The 22,399-nt window shown below is 35.3% G+C and overlaps 1 protein-coding gene across 4 annotated transcripts in view; it reads right to left on the bottom strand.

Annotated features, from left to right (window-relative positions):
- Nucleotides 1-22,399, bottom strand: part of ZNF654 (zinc finger protein 654) — a 92,664-nt gene that overhangs the window by 16,450 nt on the left and 53,815 nt on the right. For 2 of the 4 annotated variants that reach the window (XM_015065956.3, XM_053220705.1), the window contains exons 3-6: nucleotides 21,718-21,799; nucleotides 7,181-7,316; nucleotides 4,372-4,574; nucleotides 3,552-3,691 (exon numbers count right to left, since the gene is read on the bottom strand). In XM_015065956.3, coding sequence (XP_014921442.2) covers nucleotides 3,552-3,691; nucleotides 4,372-4,574; nucleotides 7,181-7,316; nucleotides 21,718-21,799 — 561 coding nt within the window. The other 2 variants (XM_053220706.1, XM_053220707.1) reach the window with 2 other exon arrangements.

Here is a 22,399-nt window from a genome sequence, read left to right as displayed (position 1 = left end):
TCATGTAAAACATGTATTTAAATTTGACCGATTCCAGGGAGTGTGGGTGTGACTCAGTCAGTTAAGCATCCGACTCTTGTTTTCGGCTCAGGTCATGATCCTGCAGTTCTTGAGATTGAGCCCCATGTCGGGCTTTGCACTGACAGCTCAGAGCCTGCTTGGGATTCTCCTCCCCTGCCCCACCGTCCCCTGCTGTGCGGGTGCACACACGCACACTTTCTCTCTCAAAATAAACATAAAAAAGATTTTTTTTCACTGATTCCTAAGAGATAAATATTGGTGTTCTTAGGAATGTGGTATCCTTTTAAAGCCCAAATATCTCATGACTCACTATTTTGGATAATTTTTCTCACTACCACTCTCAAACCAATATATAACTTTAATTTAACATGCTGTAACCACCAGGATGAACAATTCAAATAACCTAGCAGTTTATCTTATTTCTTAACTTTCTTATCTTCAGTGACATCAGTCCTGGAACTTCTTTCTTAAGAAAAATAAACAAACTTTAAATAGAGACAATATATACTGAAGGCTTTCTACTGTATTAAAATTTGCCACTAATGTTAAGCTGATCTATTAAATAGAATGTTTGTGAAAAATAAATATGTATTTTAGAATTTAAAATTCAAAAGTATTGGTTTAAAAATGTCTTATATAAGCCCATATCATTTTAGATTATTATGTTGGGCAAATGAAACCTAGTTATCCTTTAAGAATTAATGAATGTTGGGGTGCCTGGGTGGCTCAGTTGGTTAAGTGTCCAATTCTTGATTTCTTGAGATCATCTGTCACATGATCTCACGGTTCATGAGATTAAGCCCCACATCTGGCTCTGCGCTGATAGGGCAGAGCCTGCTTGGGATTCTCTCTCTCCCTCTCTCTGCCCCTCCCTCCCTCACATGTGTGCACATGCTGTAAGTAAATAAATAAACTTAAAAAAAAAAGTAAAATGTCCAAGTGGTAGGATGTGTGTGTCTGTGTGTGTGTGTGCGTGTGCGCATGAGAACTGGGAAAAGGAAGGCAGAAGTTATTAGAATCTTTTAGAATTATTCATGATTTCACCTAAAAAGGATTTGAAGATATGTACTAAAAACATTCTAATACTGCATTCTAAATTACATTATTTCTTGGTAAACCTGATGTTTCATATATCCTACTAATCATTTTTAAGTAGCTTTAAAAATGTTTTCACAAACTGGGGCACCTGGGTCATGATCTCTCGGTTCGTGAGTTCAAGCCCCATGTCGGGCTCTGTGCTGACAGCCGAATCCTGGAGCCTGCTTCAGATTCTGTGTCTCCCCCTCTCTCTGCCCCTCTCATGCTCTGCCTCTCAATAATAAATAAACATTAACATTTTTTTAAATGTTTTCACAAACTAATATACAATACCATTTATATTAGCATCCCAAGAATGAAATACTTAGGCATAAATCTAACCAAATACATATAAGGTCTACATGAGGAAAATTACAAAACTAATGAATGAATCAAAAAACTAAAATGGGAGAGAGATTCCATATTCATGAATAGGAAATCTCAATATTGTCATGATGTCAATATCTTGATCTACAAATTGAATTCAATCCCAATCAAAACCCCAGCAGGTTATTTTATGGGTATCAACAAATTGATCCTAAAGTTTATATGCAGAGGAAAAGACCCAGAATAGCCAATACAATATTGAAGAAAAAAGTTGGAAGACTAACGCTAATAAGGACATTGTTGTATTGGTGAAAGAATAGACAAATAACATCAAGAGAACAGAACAGAAAAGAGCCCAGAAACAGACCCCCATAAATATAGTCAACTGGTCTTTGACAAAGGAGCAAAGGCAATAATACAGTCGAGTGGAGATAGTCTCATCAACAAGTGGTGCTGGAATAACTGGACATCCACATGCAAAAAAAAAAAAATCTAGGCACATGCTTTATACCTTTCACAAAGATTACCTCAAAGTGGATCACAGACATAAACAGAAAATGCAGAACTATAAAACTCCTAGTAGATAAGCTTCTGGGTATGGTGATGCCTTTTTACAACACTATAGTCATGAGCCATGAAAGAAATAATTGATAAGCTCGTCTTTGTTACAATTAAAAACTGTGCTCTGTGAAAGACAATATCAAGAAAATTAAAAGACAAGCCACAGATTGGAAGAAAATATTTGTAAAAGACACATCTGATAAAGGACTATTACCCAAAATCTACAAAGACCTTTTAAAATTCAACAAAAAGAAAACTAACAATCTGATTTAAAAATGGGCCAAAAATCTTAACAGACACCTCACCAAAGAAGATATACAGATAAAAAAACAAGCATATGAAAAGATGGTCCCCACCATATGTCATCAGGGAAATACAAATTAAAACAAGATACCACTATACTCCTATTAGAATGGCCCAATTTTGTAACACTGACAACAGCAAATGCTGGTGAGGATGAGCAACAGGAACTCTTATACATTGCTGGTGGGAATACAAAACAGTACACCCACTTTGGAAGACAGTTTGGTAGTTTCCTTCAAAACTAAACACTCTTACCATACATTTCAGCAGGTGTGCTCCTCGGTATTTACCCAAAGGAGTTGAAATTTATGTCCACACAGAAACCTGCACATGGATATTTACAGCAGCTTTATTCGTGATTGCCAAAACTTGAAACCAACCAAGATGTCCTTCATTAGGTGAATGGATAAATAAACTGGTAATCCAGGCAATGGAATATTACTCAGCACTAAAAAGAAATGAGCTATCAAGCTATGAAAAGACATGGTGGAACCTTAAATGTACATTACTGAGTGAAAAAAGCCAATCTGAAAAGGCTACACACTGTATAATTCCAACTATACAATATGGCGGAGAAGGTAAAACTATGACAATAGTAAAAACATCAGTGGTTTCCAGAGGTGAGGGTTGGGAGAGGGAGAGAAGAAATGAACAAGTGGGGAGCACAGAGGACTTTTAGGGCAGTGAAAATACCCTGTGTGATACTATATTTATCCAAACCCATAGATTATATATAACACCAGTAGTGAACCCTAAGAGAATCTGGACTTTGGGTGATTATGATGTGCCACTATGGGTTCATCCTTGGTTAAAAAAAAAAAAAAAAGTACTCTTCTGGTGAGTAATTGTTTTTTTGTTTTTTTGTTTTTTTTCTGAGAATGTTGATAATGGAGAAGGTTATGTATATGTGGGGATCGGGATATAATGGGAAATGTCTGCACCTCCCTCTCAATTTTACTGTAAACCTAAAACTGCTCTAAAAAATAAAGTCTTAAAAAACTAAATTCCACATTTGATTTAAAATATAATTGTTTCATTATAATACATTAAACATTTATACTGTCAGTTACTGGCACATGGTCATTGTCTTTTTTAATTTTTAGATCTTAGAACTTACTGTTGTTTCTTGCACAGTAAATTTTTAAAATGTGGCTTAACATTTTCACAGAACTTTTTTTAAAACATAAAGTCCAGATTCTGCCAACCAGTTCTCCTTTTGTTCTCCATCTTACCATTTCAATTTCCATATTAGGGACACTTACCAGATACAGTACATATCCCCATTCTGGAGCTGCGGAATAAGAAAGGATTCACAGAGTTGCAAAGCTAACATAGTCTTGCCTTCTTTTTCAGTGTTACAGATGATATCAATTCCACTCTTACAATCAGTTTTCAATAAATGCTATAAGAGGAAAAGAAAAATCAGTTCATATCATTAAAAATACCTAAAAAGCTAGTTGCATTAAATGTCTGGATTAAACATTCAGGAAAAAATTTAAATTTCTGGTTTTCTTCTATAAAAACAATGATGAATTATACAGAAATATTTTCATGGTTTCATAGTTTTACTATCTAGCACCTGAAATTTATAACTACTTTTAATCTCATTAATGTCTACAACTTGTAAGTGAATAGGTTCTATATTAGGAAAAGATTCTTTCATCTTAAAAAAAAAAAAACAAACAAAAAAACGAAAACAACAAACATGAGCATTTAATTTCTTAATATTTTATTAAAAGGCAAAATACTTTATAAAAGTATTTACAAAACAAGTGCTGAATAATTAATTTAAATTTTTATTTAAAATGCTTCCTATTTTTATTTAACCTCTTCTGTCACACAATAAGCTCAACATATATAATGCTTATTGATGAATGCTTTGTTAATTTCATCAATTGTCAATCTCAGATTGTCTAATTCAATGTGAGCTTAAAGAATAGTGTCAAAGAGAACACATCTAAATAATGTAATCCTAAAACCTTTGGTGTTACTGTAAAAGGAATTTTACAAGAATGGGCTACTTTTTTTTTTATTTTTGATAAGGTTAAAATAGTAAAAGGCAAACATAAACTCAAACAATACCTCCCGGAATAGTTGATCTTCTACAGGTGACATAAACAGACATGTGAAGAGTGCTTGATGGAAGTACAAGTCTTTGCTGATTTCTGGGTGATTTATACAAGATTTGATAAGAGCCATTGCTTCAGGTATGCGTTCACAAGCAATTAGGTATCTGGCACGTAGTTCAAAGAACAGTGGATTTTCAGAACTTAAATATTTGTTCACTATATTAAAAAGAAAACAAACTCTTATTACTCTCAAGAAAAGATTCTCAAACTTTGTTGTTTGAAACTCTACCACTAACATGTGGCATCTAATTAGATTAAGTGGTTATTTAACTAAATAGCATATTCCTTAGTAGGATTTTATTTATGAAAATAATATTCAGTCATATGATTGGAAAAATGGAAATAAGAGTAACACCAAAACTGCTCAAGAAGTATCTTTTGATTTCAGTCTAAAAACTGAAAAAAATTTAACAAAAAATGAAATACTCTCTTTTCAGTTCACTAATATGTTAAAATATGTTTCAGATAACATGGGGTCTGGAATTTCTAGTCTATTTATGTACTTTATATTTTGTTGCCTAATATTGTCATTCACATAAGGTTAAAAGGCTGAATCCTATTTTGTCATTAAAACCACATTGATTTAGATGTATAGAGAAAAGTAATGTGAATTAAGGAAAATGTTTTATTACTTCTTATCAAAAATTAAGCCAAAAGTAGTACCAAAAAGGATTGCTTATTAATATATGTATCACTAAGAATAATTACTAATTAATACTTTACACAACTTAAAAACATAAAAACACCTTTATCTACCTAAGTTTATTTAGACCTAACAACAACCTATGACAGGTATCATAATACTTCTTTCACAGATCACAAAACTGAGACTCAGAGAGGTCAAATGACTTGCCCAAGGACAAAGAATAAGTGGCAGAGCAGGAACAGGGATCCACATTTCATGATTTCAGATCAAAATGTTTTCATTACTTGTGTATGTTTAACCAGTAGTTTCTAAAATGCCTATGAGTGATGTTTTATTTGGGCTTCAACATGTGCCTTGCAATTCCGTTTACAGCATATGATAAGCAGACAATGATTTATAGAGTTAATACAAAGATAAACTTCAGACTGGTCTTTATCTTAATGGTCACCAACTAGAGGAGAGTCATCCATATTAATGATGGATGCTCTAGAGCAGCTTTTCCCAAAGTGAGGTATGCTAGTGGAAGTATGAAAGGAATATATATGTAAGGATGAGAGAGAGGGAGAGTGAGAGAGAGAGAGACATACCGTCAGCCCTTACACCAACCAACAGATTTGTTCTAGCTCCTAGTCAGAGAAGCCTAAAAGCCCAAGCTTTCTTCTCTATTCTTTTGAAGCTCCTCATCTAGCTTCTGTGCCATCTGACCACATTCCCCAGGCTCCTCATAGTTTTCTTCAGTCTGTCACCCTTGCCTTCCCTATATTGACTCTATATACTTTTCCTCGATGGTACAACTCTTCCTCCTCAGTTCCAACTGCCTCCCTCTTCAGTTTTTTACTCCTTTCTGAAACCCTCACATCAAGTTCCAGTCTCCTTTGTATGCCCTGGGTATTTACCACTATAACACTATGATACATATTGTAGCTCTTTCCTCTAGTCTTATTCTACCTCCTATCTCAGCCCACCACTTTTAACTACTTCTCCTGATCTTCTCTCTTTCGTCATCTTCTCTCCTATCTCTGTCACAGTCCTCCACACTTGTATCTGGAGTTGATTTGCTCTTAAGCTGGAGAAGCATAGCCCCTTCTCCACTCAACTCTACTCAAAACCTACCCCCAACCCTTATTAACCTGAGGCAAATGGAAAGATCCTAACCTGCTCAGCACAATATGTGGTGTGAAGTATCCTCACCAGAACAAGGGTGGGAAGTCTTGTCTTTTCTTTCTGGCCATCTTATAATTGCACTCCATGGGCTCTCTCCATGCTTTCAAATGTTTTCCATGCTTTTTCTGCTTACACTACTGCTGAGTTTACATTCTAAGTTCTGATGATCCAAAATGTTCTGGGGCTCAGGAACAATATGGCAAACAGTTTTTAAAAAGAATTACCTAGAAGTAATTGACAGAGCCTCTTGCCTCAAAAGGAAATTTTGGCCCACAGGAAACACAGTGGATCTATGCTGGAAAGGAGGTGATACCAAAGCATGCAGGTCGTTCAGGGATGAGATAAAACTCAACTTCTACTAATGGATGAAGTTTGGGAAATACTGCTCCAGAGTACTTGGAATTCATTCAACTCGTCACTCATTCACTTACACATTCCTCAGATGGTCACTTGGTTCAGTTAACAAATACTTATATTGAGTACCTACTCTGTACCAGGCACTGGGCTGGGTATAGGATATGCAGTAGTGGTGACAAAAACTGACAAAGAGTTCCAGCCCTCAGAGTTTCCTGTATAAGGGAGATTCCATGTGCTTAAGCAGGGTGTTGTTGTTGTTTTTAAGGGTGTTTGTTCCTACTTAACTAGATTTTTAAAATATAACAAATGATGAAACCAAACTCTCTGTAAGTAACATCTGGACAGTAAGTGTATTACACTGAATTCCCATTAGAATAAATGGAAAATTACTATACATAAAGGTACCTAGTCTGGTGTCAAAAATCATTCTTGGGCCAGGTTAGTATAACAATTTAAACACACTTCATGTGAAAATACATTACTCTCATTCAGTATTAGAAGATAAAGAAAAATCACTATTACTGCTCTAGTTAGAAATGAAAATTGCGCTTGCTTCTCACAAATGTTGGTTTTGATTTTGAGTCTCCTGAAGTACCTATCTCCTGAGATGCTGGCTGGGCTTTAAGAACAGCTTGCAACACTGGATCTTCCCATGGGCCACCATCTCTAATGATTCGAGTCACCAGTTCCAGATTCACATTTCCATATCTGCGGAGGTGATTCTGGCATTCCTAGGAGAGAAAAATCATTTTGGCTTTGTGAATTTAAAGGGGTTAAAAACTAAACTTGATCATCCTTGTCAATAAAATGACTGATGGTCAATGAGTCCGCTATTAAATAATAAAAGAGAAAGGGTTGCTATAGTAACCTAAGTAGGGTGTTAAAACCCCATCAGTACACAAATAGGCTTTAATGCCAAAGGTTACAGAGTTTCTACATAATTGGACTTAGAAAATCCAATTATAATAGGGATTAAGTGTAACCCAAGGGAAAAACTTAAGGGATGCATCATTTCTAGGAAAAGAACCAGGTTTTAAAACCTAAGGGAAAAACTTACAGGATGCATCATTTCTAGGAAAAGAACCAGGTTGCAAAAATGTAAAACTTAAATGTTCAGTTTATGTGAGGGCTCATAAAGCTTCTGTTAACAATGGCAAGCAAGAACCTGACTATAAGAAAGAGGTAGAAGGGTCCCTGTCCAATGCAGACTGTGGTTGGCAGACACACAGGTCCCCTGCTCTGATCCCAAATGTATATGCCTAGTTGTGATGGAAGGCTAGAAGATGGAAATTCTATTGCATTATTGTTCTATTAGCAGATTTGTAGTCTTGGGATAAAGAAATGGCAGGCTGAAGGAATGAATCCAACCTATAATAAGAAGACTTTACATTAGTTTTAAGATAAAGATGTACTGATAGGTTGGGCATTAACTGATAATTTGTCTATGTATTTTCTGGGATTTTTTTTAAACATGTTTGAAATATTTTTAGAGAATCTTTTATCTTAGACTTGTGATTATAATATGAATTATGTAACAAGTTTGTAAACAAAGCTTAATATTTAGGAGAACTTGGTTGACTGAATTTATAAATTTGATTTCTTAGATTTAGGTTTACGAGATTTAATTATTTGATTATGCTTTTTTGATTCATTACATACCTTGGTATTGTTTCTAAAATGTTTCAGGGAATTTAATTTGATAATTAAAAGATTAACTGAAGGCCTAGTGAGGGTATAAATAGATACATATTTTTTAATGCATACATCGAGCTTACAGCCTTAAGGAAAAAACTAGGCATTGAAATTGGCAATGTTAAAAATTTGAATAAATGGCACATCAATTAAAACACAAATAATTGCCAAAATTTCTTTCTGTGCTCAAAATATCCTTCAGACATTAAAAACTTAGTAAGTTATAAGCAAAGCTTAAACAATACACCATTACAAATTTTACTTATGATATAAATCATCAGGCTACATGTTCAAAGTGGCAGTAAACACTTTGCTTTTGTTTGTCATGTTCTTTCATCATTTGAATGTTCCAAAGTAGTATCTATATGCCACTTTTTATTCCTTGTTAAGATACACAAAAAGAGGTTTTATTTGTTTCATGAAAGAACAAGGCAGTAGAAGAATCAAGTTTCAAGATAAAGAATCATTTAGTCAAAGAAGTCAACAGATAATTAAGTCATAACATGAAAATAAGTGTCTTCTAGAAGTTATTTAGAATATTCCCAAATTAAAATGAGCAAGCAAGCAAGCAAGCAAGCAAACAAAACTGTATAAATAATGGGCAAGTTACTTAACCTCTCTGTGCTCCTTCAGTTAACTCATCTGCAGAATGGTTACTAAAAACACCTACTTCATAGGATTGTTGTGAGGTTTAAATATACAGTATTGAAAGTGCTTACTTAGTACAGTGCCTGGCACATAGTAAGCACTTAATAAATGTTAGCTATTATATCTTCTAGTATTTTTTAACATTTTGGATAACTATTTTATCTTTGCACACCCAAATGCCTTAGCAGAAAATTAATTTCTACATTTCCATGTGTCAGCATGTTTATATAGCATTCATAAAAACAAGATACAAAGTTTTTTGATCAGCCATGATTTGTTTTAAACACATGGAACATAGTAAAAATCTGTGATAACAGCTTTAAAACAATCATTGACTTCAAACCTAAAGGTGAATCAACTCCTATATTACCCTGGACACACATACTGCTACCCCTAAAATTCAACTACTGTAAGCTGGCTTTGGTTCAATAAAAGTACAAGACATAAGGTGAGCTGGATGCTAGTCCCTGAATCACTGGTGAGCTTTAGCTCTGCTGCTGAGCTCTTGGACAACCCATCTTTCTAGCTGTCTCACAATAGGTGAGGTACCAATCACACAGCCCTTAGCATTGTGAGACCCAGAATTGGACTTCGTGAAATAGGTCTATTGCTAATCTCCTAAACATGGATGAAAAATAAATACTTGGAGGTCTTGTTAAAAAACAGATTCCCAAGCACCAGTTCAAATATACTAAATCAAAATTTCTAGAGGAAAGCGCTGATAAACTGTATATTTAACAACCCCCACCCCAGAGTCAACTCTGACATACTTTCTGATTATACTTTCTACATTGAGTGTGTACTTTCATAAATGTTTATGCTAGAAAGTATATACTTGTACTCCTATCAATCCTTCTATTAAAAATTAGTCAATTAGCTTAAGTTCATTTTTCTAAGATAAAAATTGTATGGGAGAGTTTTGTGTGTGTGTGTGTGTGTGTGTGTGTGTGCACTTATTGAGGCAAATGCACCTTATTTTAGAGACCATTTTCTATGGGAAATGGCTCTGGACAGGAAATAGAGATGAAATGAAGATTTCATTTTGGTTTATTTAAAAAGACATGGGATGGAAAAAAAAAAAAAGACATGGGATTAGAGAACAAGTAAGTTTGTAAGTATATTTTGGCTCCTCCTTCCTTAGATAGTATGGTGGCTTTTGGGGATGATGCGCAATTCAAAAGCCTCCAAAGCAAAAAAGGAAGCACTTAAGTCACTATAGAATTCACAACTATCCTTCCTATATATGCATATTATATATATTTTTACAATGTTTACTTAAAAATTTGGACCTGTACATTAACCTAATCCTTTATTAAGTCATCTGTCTACTATCATTGATACCCATCACTGTGCTAAATTGTCCCTCAGAAACTTCCATTCAACCTTGTGTTTTTGCCAAAGGTAGAAAACAAAACCCCCTCCTTCACTTTTCTTTCAGAATCTATTGTGGTGCAAACTTAATGTTTTGTTCCAGAAGAATTTTCTTCCCTGAACTTGTTACCTCATTAGAATTGCCCCCCCCCCCCCGCCAACATGTCTGCAAAGCTGTATATTCAGTGTCCTTGATCTGAACTCCTCAACAGCTCATCATAAAATGAAATTCTTTTTTTTTCCAGAGGATGAAATTCTTAATGACTGAACTTCATATTTAAGGATCTCTGCACTTACCTACCTAACTCATTCAGCTATTCAACATCATGAATCCTCCAGCCTGGTCTCCTCCATGTCTCAAATTCATCATGTACTTTCTTGCTTATGCTTTTCTCATATCACTCACTCTTTTTCTCCTACAACTTCCTACAAACCTATTGAAATCTTCCAGTAAACCAATCTAAATACTTTCCTATCTTTCCATAATCCTGCTTTTCCCTGAGAAGCCTGTACTAGCTACCTCAATCCATAATAAAGTTAATTCCTTCTCCTGCAGTACTGAAAATCAGTACCAGTCAACTCTTCTGATATTTATCATGTAAGAGGGAGCGTTGTGTTATTAAGGGCTGACATCTTACTTCTTAGGTAGTTAAAAGCATGTTCAAACAGAGCCAAGAAAGGAAAGGTATACCAGAAAAGATAAATTCTCAATAATAACTTTTTAATCAGAATCGAGTTTTATGGAAATCCATGTAATCAGAAACATTAAGCAGTATTTGTCTTATTTTGAATGCAGCTTCCAGAGCAAAACTGTAGAATACCATATCAAATTCACTCATAAAGCAAGCTATTGTAGCAAATCAAAGCAAAAAATTTTTAAAAGGTCTTCAATGTGGTTAATGTTATAAAAACAGAGCCTTTAAAATACAGTAAAATCTTTACAATACTTCATAATAAGAGGAGAATGATCATAACTTTTATTATTACACTTCCATTGGTTATCTCATGGCAAAGCATTTAAAAAAGTTGTAAAATTTAAAGTTGTTACGTAGTTTTCTTTTTCAAAAAGATAACATTACACATTTGCTGTTCTTTTCTGTGGTAAGTTCCTAAGGAATATTTACCTAATGTTTTTAAAAAATAAACATTCTGAGTTTGCCCATATAAAGAGGACAGTATAACAGTGAAAAAGTTACTGCTTTTCAAAAGAAAGTTATGGAGAAAATCATTTAAAATGAATATTTGGAAGTGTTTACATTCTTGCAGGTTTGCTGTTGCCAAAATCAGTATGTCACTTACAATGTTTGTATTAAAAAACTTAAACTAGAATTTTTTGTTGAAAAAGCTTTCAACTGGAGCATTTTAATGGGCTTTCAGAGTCATATGTTAAAAATGGTTAGTATCAAAACATTGATGTCAGTAACAATAGAAATTTAGTAGTCAAATTTCAACAACTCTTTGTAATTTGGGTAGAAGGAATTTAAACTCAGTATCACAGTTGAGAAAATTTTTCACCTATGACAAATATTAAAACCAAGTATCAAAGTAAACACCTTAAAATCAGACTATATGACCAAGTGTTAGAATTTTTCAAAAATAAAGCATATTAAGTCATACTGCTATCATTAGTTTTTACACTGTTAAAACATTATTTTAGTTTCATTTTTTTAAATGTTTTTTATGTTTCATAATGTATATAGTATTAGCACATATCCATAAATAATACATATATATGTATTGAGAATATTCTGTTTTTTAAAAAAACCTAGATGGTTGTGCTATCAGAAGTCTGGACATTCCTGATTTTAGGTATTATTTGTTTTTACATTTGTGTTTGGAATCAAATATAAAACTGTCTCCTTTTTTTTTTTTTAACTGTCTTCTACTGATCCTAATATCATGTCAGTTTTCTTTCTTATGTGATGTGCTTCTACCTGTTATTTTTACTGTTTACACTCTAGTCTAGGCCTTCATCTGCTATCACTTAGATAACCACATTAGTTTCTTCTTCCTGTCTCTGCTATGCAAGTCTTTAGGAGGTCTCAGAATGTAAGTTAACAAAGCATTTAGATAGTAGTATAAGGGCTCCTCGTTGGCTCAGTTGGTGGAGCATGCAGCTCTTGTATCTCAGGGTTGTGAGTTTGAGCCCCATGTTGGGTGTAAAGATTACTTAAAATTAAAAAAAAAAAACAAACAAAGTTTATACATAAAGATTTCTTTAGGGGCTCCTGGCTCTCAGTTGGTGGACCATATAACTCTGGATCTTGGGGTCGTGAGGTCAGGACCCACATTGGGTAGAAAGATTACTTTAATAAATAAAACCTAAAAAAAAAAAAAAAAAATTTAGGGGCACCTGGGTGGCTCGGTCAGTTAAGCAGCCGACTTCAGCTCAGGTCATATCTCACTGCTGGTGAGTTCGAGCTCCACGTCAGGCTCTGTGCTGACAGCTCAGGGCCTGGTGCCTGGTTCTGATTCTGTGTCTCCCTCTCTCTGCCCCTCCCCCATTCTCTCTCTCTCTCTCTCTCCTTCAAAAATAAACAAACATTAAGAAAAATATATTAGGGGCGCCTGGGTGGCTCAATTGGTTAAGCGTCCGACTTCGGCTCAGGTCATGATCTCACCATTTGTTGAGTTCGAGCCCCATCGGGCTCTGTGCTATCAGTACAGAGCCCACTTCAGATCCCCTGCCCCCATTCTCTACTCCTTCCGCACTCACATTCTGTCTCTTGAAAATAAACATTAAAAAAATTTTTTTAACTTCATACTATTGTTTTGACATATACATTACTGTAAACACATGATTATATCTATTCATACTGGTTGAGAGTAATACTTAGGCCCTTGTTCTATAAACCTCGACTCCACAGGAGCTTAATTTTCTGACCTGTAAAATAAGGGATTATTGGATCAACAATTTCCAGGGTGACTCCCAATCTCAAAATTATAAAAATGCATTAATGCCTATAAATTACATATATTTGATTTTTAAAAATAACTACAATCATGTACTTAGTGAACTATTTAAGATATCCCATTTGGGACTTTGGAAAAAAAATGAATATTTAAGTGTAAGTAATTGTTCCCTGTTTAACAGACATGATTACATTTTTATACATTTAAAAAATCTTAAGTAATGAATATAAATGTGACTTAAATTAGCAATCAAAGTTTTAGCTGAAGTGGAAGCCAATCATAAGTACAGAAAACCATCAACTGCAGCATAACCAAATTTCAGAATTGGTAATTGCCAAGTTAATGAAAGCATGACCCTATTATTAACATTTTTAAATCATAAATGAAATAATATGGCCAACAGAGAAGTACTATTGTTGCTGTTTTACCCTGTAAAACAGAGACCCTGAAGCAGAATTAAGGTGTATGCAAGGTTTACTGGAGTATAGGTTCCCACATAAAGAAATAAATATAAAATCTGATATAGCAGAGAGAACAAAGAGTTAGTCAAGAGAAGAGGTCACAGTACCAGCAATACTACAAATTGAGCGAGTTAATCTCCAATAAATATTATTGAATAGATTAATGAATGTATCTCTCTGGTCCTCTCTGGTCCTTAATGACCTTCATAGTTCTTCTTTACAACTAAATTTTCTATGATCTAATATTTTATCTGGGAAAACAAACTACTTCAAGCATTAAGATGCTGATAATTCCAGTTATTATGTATTAAGACACTACAGAATCATCTTTCAGTGATAAGCGAATGCCTCAGTGACCCTGATGTGCTTTTAGAGCTATTTTCAAAGTGTCAATCTTACTGATTTTGAAGGCACTTACATGCCTGGTCCTGAAAACACAAAATTGCAAGATGCTCGAATATAAGATCTTTGTTAGAGCTGGATACTATGGTGTGAACAACTATCACTGAACAATGTTTAGTACTCACTTTTTGAGATGACTGTTGGTTCCATGTGTCAGGGTAAACTGGCCTTTCCTGACATATGATGCTGACAGCCCTATCTTTTGGAGGCTTGCTTTTGGTCCCCTGAGCTTAACTGTCTCATTTATTATATATTTTATGCCTGAAATAACTCTGGGTCTTGTATCTATGCAAAGTGATTATAGAACTTCAACAGTTGAAGTAAAGTGTTTCCTTCTCAGATTATTAAAAACAAAAAATACACAGAGAAAGTGAAATATTTCTGAGGTGGTAATATACAAGATTTATTAATCTTAGTAGTAACAGTTTCAAAAATATAATGAAAAACTATCAAAGCTTTACCCATTTCAACACAAGGTTAATCTAAGGAATATAATTTTTAAAAATTATTTCAAAATCTGAAACTTTAATTTTAATATCAGTCTCTTTCATTCCAGTGCTAAATATGTGGCATACTTGTCAAGTATGTTTCTTTCATAGACAGTGAAATCTTTCCCCCATCCCTTTCAATTCTCTTTTTTCTACACATTGTCAAAATAGAATCAACAAGTAAATATTTGATGGTTTCATCCCATGAATGCATTTGTTGATCTGTTCCCCATATCACTGTATATTAGTAACCAATGAACCAGGAGGTAAATTTCAGAAAATACATTTCATTGTTTCTTATTTTTTAGAGCTCAGCAATGATGATACATCTCTAAGAGGGATTCTTTTTTTTTTTTTTTTTTTTAATTTTTTTTAACGTTTATTTTTGAGACAAAGAGAGACAGAGCATGAACGGGGGAGGGTCAGAGAGAGGGAGACACAGAACCTGAAACAGGCTCCAGGCTCTGAGCTGTCAGCACAGAGCCCGACGCAGGGCTCGAACTCACGGACCGTGAGAGCATGACCTGAGCCGAAGTCGGCCGCTTAACTGACTGAGCCACCCAGGCGCCCCTCTAAGAGGGATTCTTTAAAAAAAAAGGAAAAAAGAAAAAAAAATGTCTATGGACTTATTTAGCCTTCATTTGTGTTGGCACACATATCAGTACTAGGGTCTAGTAACTACTAAGTGTTGGAGACACAAGGATGAAAGTAGTCTCTGCCTATGAGATCTAACAGCCTAGCTGGAGAGGCAGATAGAATTCAGAGGTACTGGTGTTTCGGTACACAGTGAAAAAGCTGGTGGGGGGTGGGGGGTGGGCAGGGACTCCTATGTAGTCAAAATGTAGTTGAGCAGAGACAGGAGAGGAATTCTATTAGAGAAGAAAAAAATAAGGACACACAATTTTGAAACTGGCCCTCAAAATGTCTTGCTCTTAAGTTGACATGATCATAGTCTTCAAAGCCTCTTAACCAGCACTACAAAGGTGGTTTTGAATACCAAGATTAGGACTTTGCCAAATTAAGTCTTTGGGCAACTTATTCCAAGTAGTCTAAGAAGGGAATATAGTCCAAAAGGTTTTAGGAGAAAGTCAGTGGTTGGTTCTAAACTTCATAGTAGCTAAAAATAAAACCTGGGAGCTATGCTGGTTTATAATGCCAACGAATATACACACTCTGACTTCTTAGGAGAGATCAACACTTGCCCCAGTGAAACAGGATAGACATAACTCCTCTCTAGTGGCTGGTGCTTTTACTTTTGATTCTTATTGTTCTTCTCTTTCAACACTATTGCAGTAAGATAGCTTTGGGCCTCTTCTTGTTTGGGAGGTTGTATCCCCTATCTCCTCCCATCTGCTTCCCCCAGTTACCCAAAGAAGGACAAGTAGATTAAAAATGGGTAGAGTCTCAGGAAAGAAAGCTTAACTAAGGCTCACTTCTATTCTGAACAAAAAAAGATCTTTGTGACTTATACATTGACCCCAAGGGATGAGGATAGTTTTCACTGAGGTCAGGTCAGGCTTACTAAAACACATGCCGAGCTCTAGAAGTAGGGCTTTTATTGGTTGGCATTTGCTGATTACTCCAGGGTCTTTTTTTTTTTCCCTAAATTGGGGTGGGGGGAGCTTTATAACATCTATTTTTCTCTTGATTTATAAAAGTAATACATACTTTTTAAAATATTTTTTTAAGTTTATTTTTATTTGAGAGAGAGATAGAGAACAAGCAGGGGTGGGGCAGAGAGACAGAATCCCAAGCAGGCTCTGCACTGCCAGCACAGAGCCTGATGTGGGGCTCGAACCGACAAACAAACTGCAAGATCATAACATGAGCAGAAGTCAACTGTCAGATGCTTAATGTAGTGAGCCACCCAGGCACCCCAAAGTAATACATATTCTTGGTTAAAAAAAATATATGTAGACCCACCAATCTAACCATCATTGGGCATTAGTACTTGGATGTTCCAAAGATATTTGAAACTCTGTCTAGAATGGAACTTATCTTCTTTCTATATCCTGTTCCTCTGCCTATAATCACTGCCCACTTAGTGAATGGCACTACTCTATGTGGTTAGTTCAGCTTAGATGCCCAAGAATATACCTGATTCTTCTCTAGCTTCTTTACCTCCATCCAATCAATACCATAATCCGAGATTTTTGTTCCAGATCATTGTATCTGTGCTTTTATTTTCTTTTTCCAGAATCATTTCTAACATTAATAGAATTTTCATTATAGCCATATTAGCAAGTCTACTAATTTTTACTTGTTTCCTCACGTCAGTCCTATTTTTTAATTTTATAACAACTCTATTTGTTAAGTTCTTTATTTTGACCGTTTCTAAATCAGTGGCATACTTTTTTTTTTTTTTTTAAAGACTTGTATTTGTTTTGTTCTGCAAGCATTTGGACTATTTCTTTCTGTTGCTCTCTCTCATAAACTATAGAGCTTGGCAGGTGTATTATTAAATAGTATTTTTTACCTTGAAAAACTCCAGAGACATTATTTATTCTGGTATTTGTTACAATGGAGAAATTCATTGCTAGCCTGTTTTTGGGGTTTTTTTTTCCTTTGTGGGAATCCTATTTTACATGAGTCCTGCATTTGTAGGAACTTCCCTTTATCCTAAAAATTGAAGACTATAATAAGATATGGCTGCATGTAACTATGAATTGGAAATACATTTTTAGAGATCTGTTTCTTTCACTGATTTGTTTTTTTTCTGGAGCTAATCTGTTGTTGATCACCTTCACTATACTTTTAATTTAGTAGTTTCATCTCCATACAATATCTTACCTCCATACATTCTCTAGGATGGTCCCTTCTTTACAATTTCACTTCCAGTTTCATGGATGATACCCTGAACTTAACCAAAGAGAGAACAAAACTGATCTCTTCTTTTTTTTAAACTGTCTTATCTTAACCATGTAATTGACGGTAACTGGTATTAACCTCTTTATTCATCTTTACCTAGAATATCTAGAACAAAGAGCTGTTTTACTAATGGGTAAATAGGTCTCTGTTGAATCCTTCAAGCTCAACCAAGAGAGAAGTTTAATTTGTTAGATCAATGACCCACGAAGTAGTAACGAGAAGCTACAGCTACCACACCACTTTTCAAAAATTTCTAACTTCTGGATATTGGGGCAGGTTCCATTTAGTTTGGGTCGTCTCTTCATTTTTTCAGTGGAAGGAATGCTTTCATGAAGAGCCATACATCCCATTTTTAATATTGGTAGCATAGTCACATCAGTATTCCTGTTTTGTGGGCTCTGCTGCACATGTGGTACACTTTCCAGAAGCACCATCAAAAATGAGATCGGCCCCACACCTAAGCCCCACCATCTGGTATTTCTTACAATCCTCACTGTTATAAGCTGATGGAGGCAGGGGACAGATAACATTTGGAAGGTCTCCCCCTTTCCAGGTCTCTCTCCCCTATTTAATCACATTCAGGTAACCAGGCATTGTTTGGTTCATTGCTCCAGATGGATTCATCCCTGAGTACTTGATATAGAGCCTCATCCTAGTTTCCAACATTCATAAGGAATTTTGTTCTCATATTATTTTTGTCATTTCACTGGGAATCTAATTTTAATTACATTAATGGGTTTTGGAGATCTAGTAGATGAATTCAATTACTAGGCTATGGAAAGCTCATCAGTGAACAGATTCAAAATAATAATGATGAAGTAGGAGCATCATATAAGAAATGTGTCATCTTTTTGTTTTGAGGTAAAGAAGAATTATTGGAAGCCAAAAGTTAAGAAAGCAAACTTTTAGAAGCAGGCAAATGGAACATCTGGCTCTAAGAATGAACTTCCTCTTGGAATAAGGTAGAGAGAAAATTATAGTCAGTCGATAAGAAGATTTAAAATTTCTACTTGAGCAGCTCAGGTTTTACGAGATCAGAAATTCATGGAAGAACAGAATAAATTTAAGGGCCAGGTTTTGGTCTTACTGTGAGAACAGAAATCCAGGTAGTATGACTTCAGAGCCCACACCCTGACAGAAAGGATAATTAACTCAAATCCAGCAAAGAATGTTAATCTCTTGCTAATTCAGAGTGTGGTCCAGGGACCAGCTCCTAGGCATCACTTCTGAGCTTGACAGAAATACAGACTCTCAGGCCCCACCCCAGAACTACTGAATCAATATCTGCGTTTTAACAAGATTCGCAGGTATCTTAAAGTGTGAGCAGCATTATGTTTGCCATGCTTATGGTAGAGGAAAATGAACAAGAACTTAAGCTGGTATGAATCTTCATGAAGGTGGACAGTAATGAACCACTTGGGGAAATAGAGTTTGCATTAGTAGAAAATCTAAAAACATTTCAAAAGCTGACACTGGGATTATCACTAGGCTGTGAGATATGTCGAAGCCTGGGCAATTTACAAAGCTTAGCAAACACAAGGGTTTTGGGGAGTACACATGATGGACTACATGTTGGCCCTTCTTGGGTCCTAAGGGCACAGGCAGGGAAGCACCAAACAGCAGCAGCTCAGTTCAGAAAATGGAGGACAAAATGGGAACAAAAGGTGAAATCTCCTGGGAGGCAGGAGTTACAGGCTCAAGAAAATTCAGAGTAGGAAGGAAGGAAGAAGTAGGAAGAAGCAACAGCAACAGAAGTAGCAGAACTGGCCTAGAGGTTTTAAAAACAAAAGGGAACAAAAGGAGGGGTAGCCTTTAGAATTTAAGCAGGAGCTAGAAAAGGATATAAAACCAAGAACTCTTGGAAACCATGCTCAAAAGAAAAAAAAATTTATCCCTTCAGAGATGTTATGATTTCACACATTTAAAGCATAATTCAAACACTGTGACTCATTTACTCTATAAACGCTTCAGCAGTTTCCATTATCAGTGCTCATTTAATATCTCCTTGAGGCATTTCCTAACTACCTGATTTACAACTGAAATCTTCTTCCCCAATAACACCATGCCAGCACTCCATCTCCCTGGTCTGTTTCATTTTTCTTTTAGTCATTTGTTGCTTTCTAAAATAATCTGAAATGGGGACGCCTGGGTGGCTCATTCCGTTAAGCATCTGACTTCGGCCATCAGGTCATGATCTCATGGTTCGTAAGTCTGAGCCCCGCATCGGGCTCTGTGTTACAAATTCTGTGTCTCCTTCTCTCTCTGCCCCTCCCCTGCTCACGTTCTATCCCACCCCCACCTCTCTCTCTCTCTCTCAAAAATAGACAAACATTAAAAAAATTTTTTTAATAAAATAAAATACTCTGAAATTTACAAAGATTTGATTTATTGTCTTTCTGTCTCTATACCAAAATTAAACTTCACAATAGGACAGTTTCTCTGGTTTTGCTTACTGCTGTTTTTCCCAGAGCCTAGTGCCTAACATATACAGAAGACTCAATACATATCTGCGTAGTAAAAAATTCAAAAATGGATTGCCAAAAACACAGGTATCAAAGGAAAAATGGACTAGAAAATTACAAAGTTTTAAATACTGAATATAAACTTTAATTAGAGTGTAAGCTCCACGATGGGACACCTGGCTGGCTCAGTTGGAAAAGCATGAGGCTCTTTTTTTTCTTTTTTTAAGTTTATTTATTTTAGTAATCTCTGCACCCAACATGGGGCTCAAACTCATGACCCCAAGATCAAAAGAATATAAGCTCCATGGAAATAGGTAGTTTTACTTCTTTTGCTGATTGTAAGAATGAATAAAGTAGAATATGTAATATGCCTAGTTTCATTGATTCTAAGATGCATTTTTTTTTTTTTTGTATTTCTACAACTGTAAAATCAGAATATGTTTTATAGCCAATGCTATCTTAGAATCCAAGTCAGCCTGGTGATGGTCATGCTGTGGTTGTCATTCTGCATCCATGGACATTTAAAGAGCATGAAAACTTATGACTGAGAATAAAATCCACGAGACCAGTAGAGCACTCTTTTTACTTGTGAAGCAAATGGTATGGGGAGGGTGTAGAGCAGTCAATGTAATTTAACAACACACTGAAGCAGGAGTCAAAGCTGGCTGGTTAAACAGAATCATAAAACCAACTTAAGCTTTTAAAACCCCAGTGCCCATGGCTTTTAGTTCTTTTATCAATTATTTTAGGAAATGCTACTTCATCAACACTTTTATGCCACTGAAGACAAAAGGGTGTAGAAAAACAGACAGTGAAGACTTGGTGGAAAAACAAATCTAGAGTCAGATTCTGAATGTGAGGAAGTTTTAGATATATGTTAGCCAACTAAGTCTGCTCCTAATTTTCCTATTTTTATGTGTGCATCGGAGTGAGAAATCATAAAAATCTATTTTAATTCAGTCTACAAGATCTCTTTCAATAAATATAAAGTAAAAATTCTAGGTGAGAGAAAGTATTGCACGACTTTTCTGTTATTAAGCTGACCTCCTTCCCAAAGATGGACAGCCTTTCTTATTAACACACAATAGCAATAAATGTGAGATATGACATCTGAACACCTTACCCCTAGAGGGAGCTCAAAGTACATCTTCCTTTATTCTACCCAGAGAATAATGATGAGATAATGCCAAGGACACATTAGTGAGCCACAATACTAGGAACTGCTTCTTAAGTAAATGGTAAAAAGATCAAATGTTCTTGTGTCTACAGTTGAGGTCTTGGATCTTTGGCATTCCCTTCTGGATTTACTCCCTCCTCTCTTGTAGCATGTGCCAAAAACAAACAAACAAATGAATAAACAAACAAACAAATTACATATCTTGCGAAGGCTATTAAGAAAATAAATGAGAAAATTAGGGTATAGCCAAGGGGAAAAAGTGACATGAGACAGCCTGCTTTTAGGCTAGGCAAGAAGTCATTTTTTTTTTACTAGGGCTGAGTTCTAGATTGGATATGAAACCAAAGTCTTTATCAATAAAAAGTGTCCGTGTATGTGCAGGATGTGCTTAGGAACCCACAAGGGTGGTAGCAGCAGGCTCTGGTCTAGCAAATATAGAATTGGAAACTTAATTTGAACTGTTCTTAGAAATAGAGCTAAAAGTTAATTTTAAGAACCTTCTTTTTCTGCTGGTATAAGAGGATCCTAAGCATTGCCATCTTAGTAAATATAAAAACTTACAAGCAACAAATAACCAATATACCATTTTTAGGGGGAGAATCAGGCATGTGTTAAATGTAGACAAAATGTGAAGGAGTAAACTGTTTTACCTGGAATGATCCAAGAATATCCTTTAGTGGCTCTTCATAAAACTCATCTCTTCCAAAGAACAGCAGCAACTCAAAGAAGCTCCTAGAAAGATTAAGTAAATGATAATGTTCATTGCTTCTTTAACTGTTTGGCCCCAATTTAAAAGATAAAAGCTATGTAATATCAGTTAGTTTTAAAATAACCAGTTTTGAAAAATTATATTGAGATTTAAAACTCATGTTGGGTTTTCAATAAAATTTTAATAGAAGTGTCTTCAAAGAAAATATAAAGAAATATACTTAAGTTCTAGAATTATAGAATGAACAATTACATTACTCGTGCCCACAGAGTTCACAATGCCAAAAAAAGAAAAAATATATGCAATGATATATAACTACCAGGTGGCAAAAATGTTGCTACACCTGCCAAGATGATTTAAACTGGGGACATAGTCCAGCTTCATCCTAGTACAATGAGCCCCAGAGAAAATTCAAAATCTAATTTTTTTCAGATGGATATAAGGGATGGATAAAATTGACACAAAAATATAAGAAAATTAGAAGGTCACTGTGAATACTCTCAGCCAACATTTATATTATAGCAATGCCACCAATTAGGTATCTAATAAATGACACGTGGGTTCTCAAACTCTGGGCTTACCTTGACTATCCCACTCCTGACAGACTGCCCCAAATCTGTGGT

This window comes from Acinonyx jubatus, chromosome C2, assembly GCF_027475565.1.
Source record: "Acinonyx jubatus isolate Ajub_Pintada_27869175 chromosome C2, VMU_Ajub_asm_v1.0, whole genome shotgun sequence".
Classification (NCBI taxonomy): Eukaryota; Metazoa; Chordata; class Mammalia; order Carnivora; family Felidae; genus Acinonyx; species Acinonyx jubatus.
The sequence above is the reverse complement of the archived record's forward strand: the minus strand, read 5'-3'. Positions and strand labels throughout refer to the sequence as shown.